This window comes from Abramis brama, assembly GCF_963993115.1.
Source record: "Abramis brama genome assembly, chromosome: 5".
Classification (NCBI taxonomy): Eukaryota; Metazoa; Chordata; class Actinopteri; order Cypriniformes; family Leuciscidae; genus Abramis; species Abramis brama.
The window spans coordinates 37,714,177-37,734,606 of NC_139967.1; the positions used below are offsets into that span (position 1 = coordinate 37,714,177).

The 20,430-nt window shown below is 39.7% G+C and overlaps 1 protein-coding gene across 1 annotated transcript in view; it reads right to left on the reverse strand.

Moving 5' to 3' along the window:
* The window catches only part of cldn15b (claudin 15b), a gene marked incomplete at its 3' end in the record, with an annotated part of 112,984 nt that overhangs the window by 69,101 nt on the left and 23,453 nt on the right, over positions 1 to 20,430 (reverse strand). The window contains exon 3 of the mRNA XM_084115355.1: positions 54 to 130. Within this exon, the coding sequence (XP_083971481.1) occupies positions 54 to 130 (77 nt within the window). The remainder of the gene's footprint in view (positions 1 to 53; positions 131 to 20,430) is intronic.

A 20,430-nucleotide genomic window follows, 5' to 3' on the forward strand; every position in this document is an offset into this window, starting at 1 on the left:
ATTCACAACGTCATTCCAACTATAAGTGTCCAATGTAAACATGAGATAACAACCTTGAGCTTATAGTTGGCTACAGCAAGATAAAACAGATAATCCCGCTGGTCATCTTTGGTGCCCTTATGAATAAGTTCTGGTGAAAGACAAAGCAATTCCACATTTATATTTAGTAGCAAGACAAAATTATAGTGATTGTAAAGATTAAATATAAATACAGAAATCTGATGTACTTCAAGAGCATTGCATTTTTTAGAGTATTTCACTCTTCCCTGCATGTATAAAAATACAATTTATATAAATTATATGTAAAGGGAATTTTATTTATTTATTGTTAAGAGGAAAAACCCATTGAGATGTGACATCTCGTTTTCGAGGGGACCTCAGGAAAACATACATACATACATACACACACACACACACACACACACACACACACACACACACACACACACACACACACACACACACACACACACACACATAACAAAGACAAATCAAAACAAAGACAAATGCTCTCCATCACACCAAAACAACCCATATCTTCCCAAATCCAACCATTAGATATTAGTCAATAAACAGTTACGGTCATTCATATAGACAATTATATCAAGCATGAGGAAAACAGTTGCAGCTTGTATGCAAATAATTAAGAAGAGACATTTTAAACTGGTGAAAAGAGGAGATCGATCTAAAAGGCCTAGGTAAACAATTCCAATCAGAAGGGGCTTTAAATTTAAAGGCTCTCCTCCCACTTTCTTTGGATATATTTGGTACAAAAAAAAAAAAAGATGAACAGTGTCTCTTAGGCTGTAAGAGGTTTGATATGGAATCAGGTATTGTTTCAGATAGGATGGGTAGTTTGAAAAAAATACATTTGTGAACAAACTGCGACCAATGATACTGTCGTCTAGAATTTAGTGAAAGAAGATTCAGTGACTGATACATTTGACAGTGATGAGTTCTAAATGGACACCTCAAAACAAATCTGCAGATACTATTATAAATCACATTCAAAGGTTTAAGATTGGTTACGGTAGTGTTCTGATAAACAACATCAGCATAATCAATTATAGGTAATAATAGTTGAGTAATAATTTTTAATCTAATCTGTTTTGTAAAACAATTAATTGAGCGGTATAACATTCTTAAGCTACGGTTTATGTTTTTTACAATAGAATCGATATGAGGTCTGAAGGTAAGTCGTGAGTCAAGCCAAAGGCCAAGATATTTAAAGGAACCGTATGTAAGAAATGTATTTCAATTAATCATAAAATGGCCCTGATATGTCACTAGACATTAAGAAATAATGTTCATTTCAAATACTTATATCACTGACAACAGTAGTCCGGCCAGGATATTGTCATTTAAAAGTGAAGTTGCAGCCCTCAACAGATGTTGATGTTGTCATGTTGTGTTTTGGCCTGATGCCACACCCTCCACCTATCTATCAATCACAAAGTCAGTAGTGTTTCGGCATCCGGGTTGCCAGCTCTGCTCTAGTTACCACAGCTGCAGCTACAAACGTGTCAGATAAAAAATGTCTAACGTTACGAATTACTCCACAAAACATCTCCCATGAAGCATAAACAATTAACAGAAAAAAAAAAACGTACTGTGTAGGACTCGTCACTTGCCATTGGAAGCTCCTTGTAGCAGCCTACGTTCCTGCTGGATCCTGCAGCCTAACTGGCAACCTCGAGTCAGGGGGGAGGGGGAGGGGATACACTGCTCTACAGTAATTTGAAAGTGATTGCAGTACCAGTTTTGGCCACAATCTTACATACGGTTCCTTTAAACTCCTCAACATTACTTAGAGGTGCACCATCCAGGAATTTAACCTCAAGAAAATTATTTTGCTTATGGAGTGCAGATCTGGTTGCAAAAAAGCATGCTATAAGACTTATTTTTATGCAATAAAAGCAAATTAGAAGAGAACCATGTTTGAATAAGATTGAAATCAGATTGAAGTGAGGTATATATTGTGATTAGATGTATACATAACTGTGTCATCTGCATATAGATGAATCCGACAGTCTGAGCATATTTGAGGGAGATCATTTATAAAAATGGAAAATAAAAGGGGCCCTAGGGAAAAACCCTGGGGGACACCTGTTTCCATTATTCTAGGCTGGGAGAGAGCAGAATTAAAAGACACACTTTGACTTCTATAATGAAGATATGAATTAAACCAGATAACAACTGATTTAGAAAGACGAATAGCATATAATTTGTCAAGAAGAATATAGTGATTGACCATGTCAAACGCCTTAAAGAGGTCTATAAAAATTGCACCAGTAGACTTGTTATTATCTTGTGCAGAAAAAATATAATTGGTAAATATTGTAAGGGCTGTTGTTGTAGAGTGATGAGGTCTAAATCCAGATTAATTTGGAGTCAAGAGGGAAAAGTCATTAATATATTTAGACAGTTGCCTAAAAATAAGCTTTTCAAATATCTTAGCTACATTACTGATTATGGAAATTGGCCTATAATTGTTGACACCAAGTGAGTCACCACTTTTGTGAAGTGGTATTACTTTAGCAAATTTCCACATTAATGGAATTACACAGGTGGAAAGTGATAAATTAAATAAATCACAAAGTGGAAATGCTAGGACATGAGGAAAAAGTTTAATAAACTTCATGTCCAGACCATCAGGACCAGCGCCATTAGAATGTTTTATTTCTGAGATTGCCTGTTGAACATCTGAGGGATGGATTGTTGAAATGGAGAAAGAGATATTGTTCACAGTACTAGTTATGCTAGAATAGGAGAGCTCAGCTGATTGAGAACAACAAATAGAAGAAAAGTGTTGATTGAGGGCATTGGCAATTGAGATAGGGTCAGTGATAATGTTATTGTTCACTCTAAGTTTGGAAGGAGGATTTGTATTGGTTTTGTTAACTAAAGAGTTAAGTCTCTTCCAAAATTGCTTAGGGTTTTTGATGTCTGATAGAGAGTGCTTATAGTAATTTGATTTTGCATTCCTTGTTTTAGTTGTACATGCATTTCTTAATTTGGATTGCTCCTGTCTGCCTCGCTGCCTGCTGTGAGTTTGTTTGCTTCGGTGCTGTAAGCTCCGTCTTAGCCTTGTATTTCTTTCTGTTTTGAACCATCATTTACTATCATTTCTAGTTGTTTATTAGCCTGGGAAAACCCAGACAAACTTCCGGCAAATTTAGATTTGCTCTGCAAGTAGTCTGGCAAAGAGCCCATTCAAGCCGATTTCTAATCCATCCAAATCGAGGCACCAATCAGAAACGTTGATGCGGGCTTTACACGATGACGATCGCTCTGATTGGTTTTAGGTCTATCCAATTGCGCCCTGAGGCATTTGAGCGATGTCCGTTGGTGAAGCGCACCAAATTTTAAATGCATTATTATATTCCATCCATCCATCCATCCATCTTCTTCCGCTTATCTGGGGCCGGGTCGCGGGGGCAGCAGTCTAAGCAGGGATGCCCAGACTTCCCTCTCCCTAGACACTTCCTCCAGCTCTTCCGGGGGGACTCCGAGGTGTTCCCAGGCCAGCCGGGAGACATAGTCCCTCCAGCGTGTCCTAGGTCTTCCCCGGGGTCTCCTCCCGGTGGGACATGCCCGGAACACCTTCCCGGGAAGGCGTCCAGGAGGCATCCGGAAAAGATGCCCGAGCCACCTCAGCTGGCCCCTCTCGATGTGGAGGAGCAGCGGCTCTACTCTGAGCTCCTCCCGAGTGACCGTGTTTCTCACCCTATCTCTAAGGGATCGCCCAGCCACCCTGCGGAGAAAGCTCATTTCGGCCGCCTGTATCCGGGATCTTGTCCTTTCGGTCATGACCCAAAGCTCATGACCATAGGTGAGAGTAGGAACGTAGATTGACCGGTAAATCGAGAGCTTCGCCTTGCGGCTCAGCTCCTTCACCACGACAGACCGGTACAGCGACCGCATTACTGCAGAAGCTGCACCGATCCGTCTGTCAATCTCCCGTTCCATCCTTCCCTCACTCGTGAACAAGACCCCAAGATACTTGAACTCCTCCACTTGAGGCAGGAACTCTCCACCAACCTGAAGTGGGCAAGCCACCCTTTTCCGACTGAGCATTATTATATTCAAATTGCAAACACATGAGGACAGTCTCCATGAAAGACCCACTGGCTGATGAACGTGCTACTACATTTCTCTCCGAAACGGTAGGAAATTAAATTAGATTTAATAGAGGATTTTAACTGTGACAAGATGATTGACAGGGCAGTTTAATAAAGTCCGATAAAGATGACGAAGTAGTATGTCCCAAAGCTTGCCTACTTTTTTGCTACACATTCAAAAGTAAATACCTTGACCGTGACAGTGAGGGATCGCTCTAATCATGGATCAAAAAAACACTCTTCCGCTCCGATTACCATAACAAACTGATTAAACACCCACTGAGAATTCTGTTGATTGTGCCCTAGTAATTGGTGATTCGATTACACGGAACGTGAAAATAGAGACACCAGCCACCATAGTCACATGTTTGCCGGGAGCCAGAGCGCCTGACATCAAAGCAAATTTAAAAGTGCTGGCTAATGCCAATCATGAATTCTCTAAGATCATTATTCACGTCGGCACTAATGATGTTCGACTCCGCCAGTCGGAGATCACCAAAATTAATATTAAAGAGGTGTGTGAACTCGCAAGTACGATGTCAAGCACTGTAATTTGCTCTGGCCCCCTTCCTGTTCGCAGGAGTGATGAGATAGTAGATTGTGTTCACTCAATGGCTGGCTGTCGAGGTGGTGTCTGCTTAATGATATAGAATTCATAGACAATTGGAAAAGTTTTTGGGGCAAACCTGACCTGTTGAAAAGAGATGGTATTCATCCGTCCTGGGATGGTGCTGCTCTTCTCTCTAGTAATTTGGCTCATAGTCTTAGAGATAAAAAAAATGACAAATTGGGCACCACAGGTCAGGAAGCAGACAGACTGGCTTAACTGACTGTCTACTAGCGGCCTCGCGTCACCAAGGTCAGATAAATCCCATCACATAGAGCCTCTTTCACCTAGATATCATCATATAGAGACTGTGTCTGTTCCCCGAATTTGGAAATCCAACAAACGTCCAAACCCATCTAAGGTTAAAAATGTAATTGATGTTCAACAAATAAAAAACAGATATAATACAGATGAGCAAATGCTAAAGCTTGGGTTGCTGAATATTTGATCCCTTACTCCAAAAGCACTCACTGTTAATGATATGATTTCAGATAATAACCTAGATGTGCTGTGTTTGACAGAAACCTGGCTAAAACCAAACGATTACATTACTTTAAATGAGTCAACCCCACAAGATGTTGATGCTGTTGAAATTCTGCAGCAGAGCGATGATATCTCAGATCATTATGTAGTCTCATGTAAATTACATTTAGCCAAGGCTGCAAAGCCGACTCCGTGTTATAAATATGTTAGACCTATCACTTCTGCCACTAAAGATTGCTTTATCAATAATCTTCCTAATCAGTTTCATCATCTCAGCATCCCAGATAGCTTAGAAGAACTTGATATTGCAACAGAAACTTTTAACTCTCTCTTTTCCAGCACTTTAGACACAGTTGCTCCGTTGCACTTAAAGAAGATTAAAGAAAATAGTCCAACGCCGTGGTACAAGCAGCACACTGGTGGCTGCACAAGAGCGGTAATGTGGATGTACACGCACACACATGCACACACGCCAACATGCATACATTTACACGAAGGATATACATTTAAGAATAATCTTTATTTAAACTTATTTTGTCATTCATATTAATTTGTTTTAGTATAATGATGGATCATAACCACACGAAACAAACAATATTAATTAATCATTTCTTTATTGGGTTTTCATATGTTTATATTTACAGCACATTTCTATATACATTGTTACTGATTTGAAGTGCACACAAATTAGTTATGTTGTATATGTTACTTATATTTGTTTCTATTTTGAGGTTAAGTTTACCGTTCATGATGAACTTCAGACAAAGAGTATAAAAGTACCAAGAGGCGAAACTCAATAGAACGTTCCATTGCAACAAACTCACCCATGCGCAGAGCTGCAGCTCCGCCATCTTGGACTGAACGCAACACAGCTGTCATAGAATTGAACGATACCAGTTCAAATTCAAAAGCGGTTAAATTAACTAAAAAGTAGTTTCTAGTTTTTAATATCTCTAGAGCAGACATCCCATGTCTCCCGGAAGATCCGGGAGTCTCCCGCAAGATCCGGGAGTCTCCCGCATATTGATAGCGGCTCCCTGATGCCCACAAATTAGCTAAAATCACCCGGAATCTAGAGCGAGCGAGCAAGAGCTCCAAACCGTGTAACGTTAGAGCACACGGCAGAAAGGGTGAGGAAGCGAAATATCAACATATCAACCTAAAATGTGGAACACAACTTGTTCAGATTTTTTGCTTTCATTTTCTTGCAGTTCTAGAGTAAAATATATTTTGTAATATATATATTTTATATAAAATATAAATAATTATATTTAAAATTTGTACATTTTAATAAACTCAAACTTGTATAACTTTTTTCTGTTTCACTTTCATAATTTATTTCACTTCAACAATAATCTGACAAATTAAAACAAGACCAACCATAGGACTAAATTCCAAAGCATTCTTGAATTACAACCATTTAAGTTTGGATAGTGATTTTCATGTTTATGCGAAAAAAAGGTGACACTAGTTAAAGGGTTAATTTAGTGATAACAATGAATTAATAAAGCGGTCATTTGCCAGGTTAGGTGTTCATATATCTCTGAAAGTATGCGATTTAAAAAGCCCATTTCGAGTCTTGACAATTTCGACCAAATACATAACATTAGCAAACTGTTACTGCGGTTATGGGATAGCTTACATTAACGTTACAGCACCTGTTATCGTTGACGTTAGCTCACTTTAAAGTTAATAAAAACCTTTTCTACTTTACCTCTCTGGATCTTTGGGGAATCTATGAAATGCTAGTTGATTGGTTGTACACTGGTAGTTGTTGCAGTTGATGGCAGAACACTGTTTTCTTTGTTTCCAATTATTTCCAGACATAATGTTAATGCTGTACAGTAGTTGTGCTAACGGTAAAGCCGTTGGTTCAGTCCAAAATGACGGCCGCGCTACCGAAGCGCCACCTAGTGGCTGTTGTCAAAACTGCAACGGAGTTTCGCCTCTTGTTACTTCTATCAGAGCCCGTCTACGGAGAGCCTTGGCACTCCCCATTCAGCCCCATTGTATTGATTTTGGTTGCAGTTCCATTAGAATTCCACTGGGGGTGATCGCGAGCGAGTGCAGACTGAATGGGAGTCAATGGGGCTATAAGGCTAAATGTGTCTCTTTCACCCGATTGCCGTTGAGAAATCTCAGATTTTATTGTAGGCTTTGCAAGTTCAACATGGGTTATAGGTCGAAAGTTGAATGAACGAGTACTTATGTCCTTTCGATTTCTTACAGGTTGAGTTGTTGTTGCCCATAACACGCTAGCATTCTGCTAATGAATGCTGATTGGTCAGTGAAGGACTGATTACGACCAGAGATACCGCTTGATGGCATCGTGGCATCCGAAGCGGGACCAGAAACAAACAAAACAAAAACTCTTCTAGCACGTGTATTTACCTGTGTCAGCTGTGTTGTCGATGCCTCGAGAGAAAAGAAAGTGCAGAGCGCGAACTCACCAGAGTGAGTGAAGGATTGCCGTGAAGCAGTATCTCTGGTCGTACGATGTGTGTGACGTCATTGACATTTTAAAAGACTTTTTAAAGCAAATAAGTGACTCTAAAAAATCTAACACCCAGCAATGTGTAATTTCTTTGCATCTCCTTTCGAATACAACATTCAAATTACTAGACAAAAAATTATATCCTGAGAAAAGTGGGTTTTGAGGGGTATTTCGCCATAGACCTCCATTCATTCTGCACTCGCTCGCGAGCGCCCCCGCATGGATAGAGACGTGTTACTGCAACCAATCCAGAACCCGGAAGTAAGCAGAGAGTGCCAATTCTCTTCCTATTAGACATTCTCTGCTTCTATACTCTTTGCTTCAGACATGGTCCGCTGCAGCCGCATCCTGGCGTGACGAAGATTAGAGTCCGGGCAGGAACAGAACTTAAACGTTATTGGTTCCGCCCGAACATACCATTTGCTGGGAATTGCCCGGGGGAGGAAGAAATGTTAATGTCCTTATTAATTGATTTATTTGGTTGTACATTTATGATATTTGATTACATTTTGCTTTCCTTATCTTTATGTACTATATTCCTTTGTTTGATTTGATTTTGATTTACTTATGGTTATATGTTGAATGTAAAGTTGAATTGTTTTCCCTCTTAATTTGTAATGGGCCCATCCTTTCCTTTATAAGCTGTTGCTTTGTTCATTTGAGGGGGTCAGTTTTAGTTTGTTTGGTTGGTTTTTGTCTAACTGTTTTGATCTCATTTTTCTGTTTATTTTACTTTTGTTGTAAGAAATGTATGAGTTTGTAAAGTAAATTTTTTTTCTTGGGTTCAAATAAAGACCCATTTTTTGTGCAAGCTTGTGTTCCTTGTTCTTGGCTTCTCGGTCCCTCACAGGGCCCTTAAGAGAGCAGCCAGAAAATTGTAGCTAAACTGGAAGAAAACAAAACTAGAGGTATTTCGCCTTTCATGGAAGGAGAGCTCAATTACTTACAGAGAGGCTTTTTAAAGCTGCTAGATCTGCTTATTTTTCAACCCTATTAGAAGAAAATAAACATAATCCTAGGTATTTATTTGAAACAGTGGCTAAACTAACGAAAAAGAAAGCTTCAAGCCCAGAAGTTTCCAAGCAGCACAGCAGTAATGACTTTATGAACTTCTTCACTTGATTGATAATATCAGGGACAAAATTATAACTATGCAACCGTCTACTACAGTATCGCATCAGGGAGTGCATTTTAGTCTCCCTGAGGAAATTTTTTATTCATTTATTGCTATAGGAGAGGAAGAATTTTGCAAACTCGTTAATTCATCTAAATCGACAACATGTATGTTAGACCCTAAACCGACTAAGCTACTGAAAGAGATGCTTCCAGATGTCATAGATCCTCTTCTTAATATCATTAATTCGTCTTTGTCTCTAGGATACGTACCAAAAACCTTTAAGCTGGCTATGATTAAACCGCTAGTTAAAAAAAACGCAACTTGATTCTACAGAATTAGTCAATTACAGGCCGATCTCGAATCTGCCTTTTCTGTCAAAGATATTAGAAAAAGCAGTATCCTCACAACTGTGTTCCTGTCTTGAAAGAAATGATATCTGCGAGGATTTAGGATTCAGTCCAGATTTAGACTGTACCATAGTACCGAGACAGCTCTCATTAGAGTCACAAATGACTTGCTCTTATCATCCGATCGTGGTTGTATCTCTCTATTAGTGTTACTCGATCTTAGTGCTGCATTTGACACCATTGACCACAGCATTCTTTTAAATAGAAAACTATGTTGGCATTAGTGGAATTGCACTAGCATGGTGTAGCGTTTATACGCCCACGTATAAATATTATTAATTATTATTCATAACGAATTATGATCAATAATTAATAATTTAATTATTTTCAATTATTTACTGTAACAGAATCAATAATATGATAATTTACAGTTCATCCAATGAACAGAAAGCATAAACAATTATTAACTCTAGGAAATATAATATCTTCCTGGCCAAGAAAGAATAACCCCCTAACAGTAAATTAAGAAATAGGGTAACAGCATAGGTAACTTTTGATCGAAGTTCAAGACAATAAAATTTGATAAGCACATACACAAGCAATCTCTTTTCAAATACAAACAATACTTTATTGATTATATACTAACACGTACAGCTAATGTCTAACACAAACACACACACACGCACACACACACACACACATATTCATACGAGTTGCAGAAAGGAAGAGAGTGAGGAAAGAGTGGGTTTAAGAGTGAAAGGATGAAATCTCACGATTCCATAATGCACTTAGACATGACCTGAACGAACCATCAAACATTAATTTAACCCTTCTATCGTTTTAGGCAGGTTATTAAAGTTATATAAATACACCAGTTTAGCTTTCAGTCTGGAGGTTACTTGCTTGTCTTCTCATTCCTTTTTGGGAATTCCCTTCGTTGCATAACAGAGGGTTCCCCCGGGTTCGTTCGTCGGCTGTGGTCTCCTTGTGCATGGATAGATGGGGCGAGAACCAGTCACGTGTGGCTGGCGGTTGCTGATGGTTGAATGAGTCTTTGAAGTTGAAAGCGTGCGTTGCAGCCGCGAATCGTGGAACGAAACTTTGCAGCAAAACTTAACTTAAAACCGAGACTTTCAATCGGAAAATAAAGGAAGACTTAGAAAAGAAAAGAAGACTTAGACGAGAGTAGTAAGACGGCTTGAATGAAACTGTTTAACCCATGTTCTACAGATCTTGATTTGGGTTATTTCTGCTCGTTTGTTACATGGTACTAGTCTGCCGGAACTTAGAGAGCTTAGAGCTTTTAGAGCAGCGAGAGAGAGAGCTTAGTTTTTGGGTTGTTTTAACTAAAAGTTTGTCCCCCCTCCTGAAGAGAGCGGACCAATTAGACACTGGCTTTGTCTCATCGTAAATCTGGAGTGTTGGTGTGTTCTCTAACTTTTAAGCAGAGAGGACAGAGGCCACAGTTTAGACATGATTTCTAATTAAAAGAAGATCAAAACATATTACACCGATATCATTCAAGCCATCTTGCTAGTTGTGTTCGTAAGATAGCATTGATATGAAACAGTACACACTGTCATTCACACACCTAATAATTATAACAATTACATGAATTATATGGGATTAAAGCATATCTTATTAGAATATGCATATAAGTGGTGGAAACACACAGGATTATGTAGTTGCGTGATTGTTTGATTGTAAGTCCATTGAGAATTGTTCTTAAATGATTTTATGTAGTTTATTGGTAAGAATCAGTTCTCTGGTTTGAAGAGACAGAACACTGTTTGTTCTGTTCAGAGGTCTTAAGGAGGAGGGGTCAGGAATGCTGTGGTGTCATTTCTGAACCAATTTGTCTTTTAAAAACCCCCTCATATTGACAAGTTCTTCCTTTAGCTGGGCTCATAAAAGTTCTTAGTTGGGGGTTTTCGTTGGTTTGGTCATTAGAAGGGTCTTTTGCAGACTCTGTGGCGCCAGGATGGGTGACTTATGGCTCTGGACTGTGAGGACACTGTCTTTATCTTAACCAGTCCGTAGTTGGCCACAAAGCTAGCCATTGACCAGTTATTTAGTTAGTGTTGGGGGAGGCTCTTTTAAATAGCCAGAGTGATGAGGATCATTTGACGTTCTGAACCAATCTTCTGTTTTGTTTGGCAGGAAGTAGAGAGTTTGAATTAATTTTCTGGAAGAAAATTAGTCTGTGGTTGATTTCTTCTCATTGTCGTTACATATCCCCCCTTCGGTCGACGATGTGGTGAGTAGAAGACATCGGTGAACGCTGGAGAAATGGGTAGAGGAAGCAAACACAAACAGCAAACAACAAGACAACACCTCCATGACTGGTCACTTTACTGGTGCAGGGCATTAGATTACCTAGGCATAAACAGGTTCACTCTCTCAATATAGTTAATCACGTTGACTAAAGTTTAGTTCAATTTTAGGACGTTATCCTAATTTGTTTTGGGACGGTGATTAATTAATTTTGTGACTAAATTTGATTTGTTTGTTTTATTCTCTTCTAAATTGTTCTAGGTTTAGACCAATTTACCTTTCAATTTGTGATTCGAATGATGCAGGGAGTTCTCTGGCTCACATTCGTTTTGAGGTGACTTACAAATATTAGGCGTGGTGTGTCAATCCTATTATTGTGACCTTGACCCTTATGGGGCGGACAGGCATTTTACCTAATAAAAGAAGAAAAGGAAGGAAGGAAGAGGTAAAACAAAACAAAGCAGTTGAGTGTTCCTCCTGATATGAATTGTAACTACTGTTGCACAGCTAAGGTGTCAGGGATCATGATGTAATGATAGGTGTTCTCAGGTGTACTTGTTGGATGAGTAGTTAGTTGCCATGTTTCCTATGGTAAGTGTAGCTAAGTTGTTAAGCTAGTTTCTGAAGTTAGTTTCTACCTGTGGGGGAAAACATGTTTGTTGAATGTTTTGCACAGTAGAGGCGGTTAACTTCTGTATGTTAGTGAGTATGTTAGGGATGTTGTGTAGTGTATGTATGTATGTATTAGGGATGTATGCATGTATGTATGTATGGTCAGATCTGTTTCAGTCTGTTTTGCTCCCCCCTTTGCTTGATGGCTTAGCTTTGATGAGCTTGTTGCCTCTTTGCCTTGGAAAAGGGATCTTCTGTGATCTGCTGGGAGTCAAACCAGTAAGGCAGGAAGTTCTCTGGCAGACATTGGGAGGCAGTTTGGCATGGCTGGATGAAGCTGTGGTGCAAAACTTGGTCTCCGTTGTTGCATTCCTCCGATGATACCTTTTGGTTGTGACAGACTTTCTGACGTTCTGGGCTTACTGTTGTTTCTGTAGCACACATATGGTTCTTGAGTTTGGAGCTCGTTTGGTGGTTTCTTTATGAGTGATGGGTAGCCAGGATGGTGTTTTCTGGTACCTCTGGGTGTTTGTCAGTGGTTGACTGTGAGAGACCACTCTGTTCTGTGTTGTTGTAGAACAAGTGGTTGTCATCTTCATTATGAAGGTGCATCAGATGAATCAGTGGTCTTCCGTGTTCAGCCTGTTTTCTAAGAACACTTCCAGTCGCCTCATTAGTTGCTCCATATCTTCTGAGGGTAAACTGTCTTGTTCTTGGGCATACTCAGTGCTGTGCTTAACTGAGTTGTGCCGAGGTGGGTTTCCTGAGAAGCGTGGCTGGTCCCATGGCTTTTCCATGTGGTTGGTGTGGTATCTGTCATCAGCATGGGAATCACGTTCTCTGTGCTTCTTACGAAGAACTGTGGTGTTGTCATGCCACTGGTTGTCTTCCAGTGCAAGGCTTGTGTCTTGGCTGAAGGAGTTTGAAACTGTGGATGTTTTCAAACCTTTCTTTGAGGACATCTTCTGTTTGATGTGGGCCTTGTGCGTCAGGTCACGTAACTGTTGAATTGTCATTGTGTCTGCGCAGGCCTCGAGACCAAGATGATGACTTAATCCGGGGTGCAGGTTTCTCAGAAAGAGGTTTTTGAAGTTCACATCCTCTTCTTGTTCAGGTGAGTTATGTGCACCAAAGAAGGCTTGTCGAAAACGGTGGTAGTATGCTTGGGGAGTCTCGTGTCGACCTTGTTTGGTTTCCAAGGCGATTAACACACCGTGTTCTGACTCTGGGCCTATGAATTCTTTTATCAGTGTCTTACATAGCAGTTGGTAGTTTGACTTGACATGAGCAGGTTGTCGGTCTAGGAAGCTTCGTACCTCTGAACTGGATGTCGATCTGAGGAGGTAGAACCTGTCTCTGTCAGTCACATGAGGTCTCACCTCTAGGTGGAAGTTGATATCTCGGATGTAGGACTGGATGTCCGGGCATTCCGTGGAGTTCGGGTTGAACGGAGTGATATTCTTAACCAGCTTGTTGAGATCTTTAAAGGTCATCGCCGGTGCAGCTCTGGAGTCTGCCTGGATGAGCTCTCGTTGCTTGTTGGCAGTGAACGGTTCTGTGGTGAAGGCCTGTGACATTTTGGGTTGTGGCCATTCACTTCTTTCACTGTATGGCAGTTCTTGGATGGAGGACTCTGTCCTGCTCGGCAGTGGTGATGCTGAGGGAGGTCTCTCCCTTCTTGGCTCTGGTTTCTGTTGGAAAATGTGCTGGAGTTCATCTCTGACCGCGTAGAGCTCGTCGTTGACGTCATCTCGCTGTTGGGTCAGATGGTTGATTTCAGCATTGCACCTTTCCAGGTGGTCTTTCAGAGCATTCATTTCAGAGTTCTTATCTTCAATGTCAGCTTTAGCTTTCTCTAGCTGATGTTCAGCAGACTGGAGTTGGTTTACCAGGTGTTTCTGGACAGTCTTTAATTCTTGTTTGTCACTTTCAGTGGCTGCAAGGGCTTCTTGGAGCTTGTCAACTTGTTTCTTTGTTTCTTGCTCCACTTCGTCAGGCACTTGAGCTTTCGCTTTGAGCTGGTCTGTGCAGCGTTGGGTGTGCATCAGCTCCCTCAGGAACTCAGTGGTCTGACGCTTGAAGTCGTCCTGGACTTTCACTTCCAGCTTGTCCATGCGGCTCTGGGCACGTGTCAGCTCCTCCCGAAGGTGGGTGATGTGCTTGTCGCTTAGTGTCAGCTGGGCTGTGAAGGCATTGCTTAGGGAACAGATAATCTTGGTTAGTTCCACGTGGTTGTGGTTTTGATTCTGGCTTGAATCATGTGTCAGGAATCTTCTCAGAATTATGATTATTATTAAAAATAATAACAGTTCAATTGTCTTTGGTGTGAGGCAGTCCGTAATGCCTCTGAGCCAGGCGTCCACGTCGGTGGGGTTTGTCGTCCACGGCATGTTGGCACGCTGGGGTGAAGAGACTGACACAGATCTATGTGGGGTGTAAGCCTATGTGGTTGAACAGCTAAGTGTCGTTTCAGTGACTGTACAACAATAGTGAAGTGTTGTAATGCCTAAGTGTTGGTCTCAGTGTAGACAGGTAGGCTAGTGATGTGGAAACTTTGTCACTCAACTAAGTGAGAGAAAGAGAGAGAAAAGGTTAAAACAAATCTCAATTGCAAGGATTTTTTTTTTTTTTCAGTGGGAGAAATATTTTTATAAATATTTCCTATCAATGAAAAACTGGTTTAAACTCGTGATGTTTCACTCAACTGAGAAAGGGGAAAAGAGAGAGAGGTTAAAACCAATTTCACTAAAACAAGAAAGAAAATTCTTAAGTAGGAGAAATATTATTTTTCTCATAAATGCTGCCTATCGGTGAGAATCTGTTTCCAGAAAGGTAAACAATATTATTGTTTATGTTTACAAGGAAAAATAATACAATAATAATGCTGATACCTTTTTCCGAGTTTTACAGGATTGACACCACACACCGTCAGTTGGACTGCTTACAGCTGGGATGCTATGAAGGCGACAGTTGCTCAACACTTGTCTCTGTTAATTTATCTTGGATAAGATGTTAAATTGTAAATTGTGTTTACAGAACAGAGAGAGTATGGAGAACAAGAGAGGGTTTGATTACAAATCAAATACCTATTCATTGTTTTCTTTGGAAAAATTATCTTTCTCTTTCTTTAGACTCGATTGATGGTTCTTCCAGGTTTGTTTCCTACAAATGTGAAGAAAGGGGATGGAATAAAGCCGGACAGAACAGGAAAGACGTGTAAAGGAGGAAGAGGAAGGAGTGAAAGGAGATTGGGTCCACAAATGGCTCTGAAGCCTTTGTGTCGAACTACGAGTGTAGAATTGATAGTTGCCAACAACTAAACATTCAAAAATAAAACTTTGTAAGAGAGGGTTATCTCTGATTTATTTGACACTTGTAGTGAGATACCAATGTCTCCTATTGAGGCTCAGGTGTGTTACTCCCAAGCTTTCAAAGTTCAAAAATGTATTCACCTGAAGTGATTAAATCTAAAAGAGAATTTTAGAAATTAGGAAAAATTATGAAATTAGATTTATTAAAAATAAATCGAGAAATCATTAGAAATTACCTGTTTAGGAAAATAGAATTTAAACCCTTTTTAAATCAAATTAAAATTTGACAATTAATAATCATAAACCAGTATTTTCTTTCCAAGTAAAATGCAGGTAAATGAAATTAATAATTGTGAACCGAAATTTCCTTTTCGCAGAAAAATATGGGTAAAGTATAATATGAGACAGGTCAAATAGGAAAGAAGAAAAGACCAACAGGTGTAAACATCAAGGTGTTTAAATGGTTAAATCCCTTTAACGTTGTTCAAACAGACACTGTATTTAACCACTGTCAATGACAACCGTAAATAATGCTTAAGGCTTTAGTATAGGTTAGGCCTCAATGTAAACAACTACCTAGCTTAGCTTTAGCTTAGCTTAGCTTAGCCACAAATGGGTTTGTTTCAGTTTGTTTACACTGTGGCCAGACGGGCTTTGCTGTGGGGTCCGAGTTCCCCCGGAAGCGTTGGTTAAGACTTCCGTGTCACGATTGTAACTATGGCGACAAAACAAACTCTAGTGGGCGAACTTGTGAATTGCAGCTCGTAAACAGTAATGCATGTTAAGTTACATGAAATTTCGGCACATTTCAAACAATGTTCAAAGAATATGCACGTCGATCATATTATATGAAATGTCGGCGCATTTCAAAAATACAAATAAAGGACACCACTCGTAGCTGTTTTTACGACGTGGGGCTTCACTCGGTTGTTTAAGAGTGATTAACTTTAAAGGACAGCTTTGTGCTGTAATAGATGGAACAAACGATCTCGGCGGATCGTCTCTGTGCAATGTTATCTGAGCACGCAAAAACAACAGGGTTTTTAACTGTTGGTTGAGTTTCAACGTCAAGCTTTACTTGAACACAACTTTAAATAATTCCTATTCAACTACACTCGGACATACGCAGTGTTTACACGAGAATTAATTGAACAGACACAGATAAGCTTATAGTTTATCACGGGGATTGCCGTGGAACACGCACAGACAACCTGAGAAACAAAGACTAATCTGTGAGAATATTCGTCCCAGTGGAACACGCACTGAGTGACGATCGATAAATAAGGACTAGCAGCTAACGTTCAAGTTAGACGAGGGACACGCTCGTCCGTCCTTTACATGGTTATTTTAATTACTGCAGTTTTAATTTCATTCAGCTCTCTGACTGATACAAACACACATAACGTTATAGCTATTTGAAAGACTCTGGAACACGCAGATGTCTTAAGCTATAATTAAAGTATTTCAGAATCGAGGGACACGCTCAATTGTTACCTTGTCGTTGTGTGAGATCTTATATCTTGGGTTATTTTACTGCAGTTTAAAATAAAATAAAAATAGGCAGGCAGCCTAGACTAGAGTAACAGCTCTCTGTGTATTCACTCAGCAGACAGTCATTCAAACAGAGCGCGCGGCGCGCGCTGCATACGTCACACACAGACTCAGAGGTCCGGATCTCTCTCGAAAAGATAATTACTTCGTATATGCTTACAATTTTAGGTTAAACTTCCCGCATTCGTCTCCACCATAAATGTAGCGTTTATACGCCCACGTATAAATATTATTAATTATTATTCATAACGAATTATGATCAATAATTAATAATTTAATTATTTTCAATTATTTACTGTAACAGAATCAATAATATGATAATTTACAGTTCATCCAATGAACAGAAAGCATAAACAATTATTAACTCTAGGAAATATAATATCTTCCTGGCCAAGAAAGAATAACCCCCTAACAGTAAATTAAGAAATAGGGTAACAGCATAGGTAACTTTTGATCGAAGTTCAAGACAATAAAATTTGATAAGCACATACACAAGCAATCTCTTTTCAAATACAAACAATACTTTATTGATTATATACTAACACGTACAGCTAATGTCTAACACAAACACACACACACGCACACACACACACACACATATTCATACGAGTTGCAGAAAGGAAGAGAGTGAGGAAAGAGTGGGTTTAAGAGTGAAAGGATGAAATCTCACGATTCCATAATGCACTTAGACATGACCTGAACGAACCATCAAACATTAATTTAACCCTTCTATCGTTTTAGGCAGGTTATTAAAGTTATATAAATACACCAGTTTAGCTTTCAGTCTGGAGGTTACTTGCTTGTCTTCTCATTCCTTTTTGGGAATTCCCTTCGTTGCATAACAGAGGGTTCCCCCGGGTTCGTTCGTCGGCTGTGGTCTCCTTGTGCATGGATAGATGGGGCGAGAACCAGTCACGTGTGGCTGGCGGTTGCTGATGGTTGAATGAGTCTTTGAAGTTGAAAGCGTGCGTTGCAGCCGCGAATCGTGGAACGAAACTTTGCAGCAAAACTTAACTTAAAACCGAGACTTTCAATCGGAAAATAAAGGAAGACTTAGAAAAGAAAAGAAGACTTAGACGAGAGTAGTAAGACGGCTTGAATGAAACTGTTTAACCCATGTTCTACAGATCTTGATTTGGGTTATTTCTGCTCGTTTGTTACATGGTACTAGTCTGCCGGAACTTAGAGAGCTTAGAGCTTTTAGAGCAGCGAGAGAGAGAGCTTAGTTTTTGGGTTGTTTTAACTAAAAGTTTGTCCCCCCTCCTGAAGAGAGCGGACCAATTAGACACTGGCTTTGTCTCATCGTAAATCTGGAGTGTTGGTGTGTTCTCTAACTTTTAAGCAGAGAGGACAGAGGCCACAGTTTAGACATGATTTCTAATTAAAAGAAGATCAAAACATATTACACCGATATCATTCAAGCCATCTTGCTAGTTGTGTTCGTAAGATAGCATTGATATGAAACAGTACACACTGTCATTCACACACCTAATAATTATAACAATTACATGAATTATATGGGATTAAAGCATATCTTATTAGAATATGCATATAAGTGGTGGAAACACACAGGATTATGTAGTTGCGTGATTGTTTGATTGTAAGTCCATTGAGAATTGTTCTTAAATGATTTTATGTAGTTTATTGGTAAGAATCAGTTCTCTGGTTTGAAGAGACAGAACACTGTTTGTTCTGTTCAGAGGTCTTAAGGAGGAGGGGTCAGGAATGCTGTGGTGTCATTTCTGAACCAATTTGTCTTTTAAAAACCCCCTCATATTGACAAGTTCTTCCTTTAGCTGGGCTCATAAAAGTTCTTAGTTGGGGGTTTTCGTTGGTTTGGTCATTAGAAGGGTCTTTTGCAGACTCTGTGGCGCCAGGATGGGTGACTTATGGCTCTGGACTGTGAGGACACTGTCTTTATCTTAACCAGTCCGTAGTTGGCCACAAAGCTAGCCATTGACCAGTTATTTAGTTAGTGTTGGGGGAGGCTCTTTTAAATAGCCAGAGTGATGAGGATCATTTGACGTTCTGAACCAATCTTCTGTTTTGTTTGGCAGGAAGTAGAGAGTTTGAATTAATTTTCTGGAAGAAAATTAGTCTGTGGTTGATTTCTTCTCATTGTCGTTACAATGGTTTTAAATCATACTTATCTGACCGTTATCAGTTTGTAGCAGTAAATGAAGAGATGTCTTATCGATCACAAGTTCAGTATGGTGTACCACAAGGCTCAGTACTAGGACCGTTGCTGTTCACTCTGTACATACTACCCTTAGGAGATATCATTAGGAAACATGGAATTAGCTTTCACTGTTATGCTAACGATACTCAGCTCTATATTTCTTCAAAACCTAACGAAACTTACCAATTCACAAAATTAACGGAATGCATAGCTGATATAAAAAACTGGATGACTAGTAATTTCCTACTTCTAAATTCTGAAGAAAAAAAAAGAGATTCTGATTATTGGACAAAAAACTTCCACACGTAATAATCTAGAATACTGTCTAACACTTGATGGCTGCTTTGTTAAGTCTTCGTCGTTGGTTAGGAACCTGGGTGTGCTCTTTGAATTAGTTCATGCGTTCATGACCTCAAGGCTAGATTATTGTAATGCTCTACTGGGTGGTTGCCCTGCACGCTTAATAAACAAACTACAGCTAGTTCAAAACGCAGCAGCTCAAGTTCTTACCAGAACCAGGAAGTATGACCATATTAGCCCGGTTCTGTCAACACTGCATTGGCTGTCTATTAAACATTGCATACATTTTAAAATACTGCTGATTACTTACAAAGCACTAAATGGTTTAGCTCCGCAGTACTTAAGCGAGCTGTTAACGCATTATAGTCCTTCACGACAATTGCGATCTCAAAATTCCGCCCAGTTAATAATACCTAGAATATCAAAATCGACTGCTGGCGGTAGATCCTTTTCCTATTTACCACCAAAACTTTGGAACAGTCTTCCTAACATTGTCCGGGAAGCAGACACACTCTGTCAGTTCAAAGCTAGATTAAAGACACATCTCTTTGACTTAGCATTCACATAATACATTATAGACTTCTATAATTCAATGTTAGGCTGCATAGATTAGGTCAGCCGGAACCGGGAACACTTCCCATAAATCCTGATGTACTCGTTACATCATAAGAAGAATGGCATCTACGCTAATTTTAGTGTCTTTGTTTATCCCGAGGTTTTCCCACAGCCAGTCGGATCCAGGCTGTATCCAGATCTGACGAAGAACCTTCTCCTGGACCCGATGACAATGCAGTGCTGAAGTGCCAACTAGTCTCTCCCTATAGAGGATCCCTTTACCACTTACGTTATCGGGAAAATTCGTTTTGTGTACCTACCCAGAAGTGACAAAATAAAATAAAATTCTGTATCAAAATTTATAAGGAAAGACCGGTACTTTGTTTAGGCTGGGTTTGTAGGGAATTACAAACCTGCGCACATATATTCAAACGCACATAAGAACCAAATCTTAATGCGCATGTGAACGCCATCAGCGT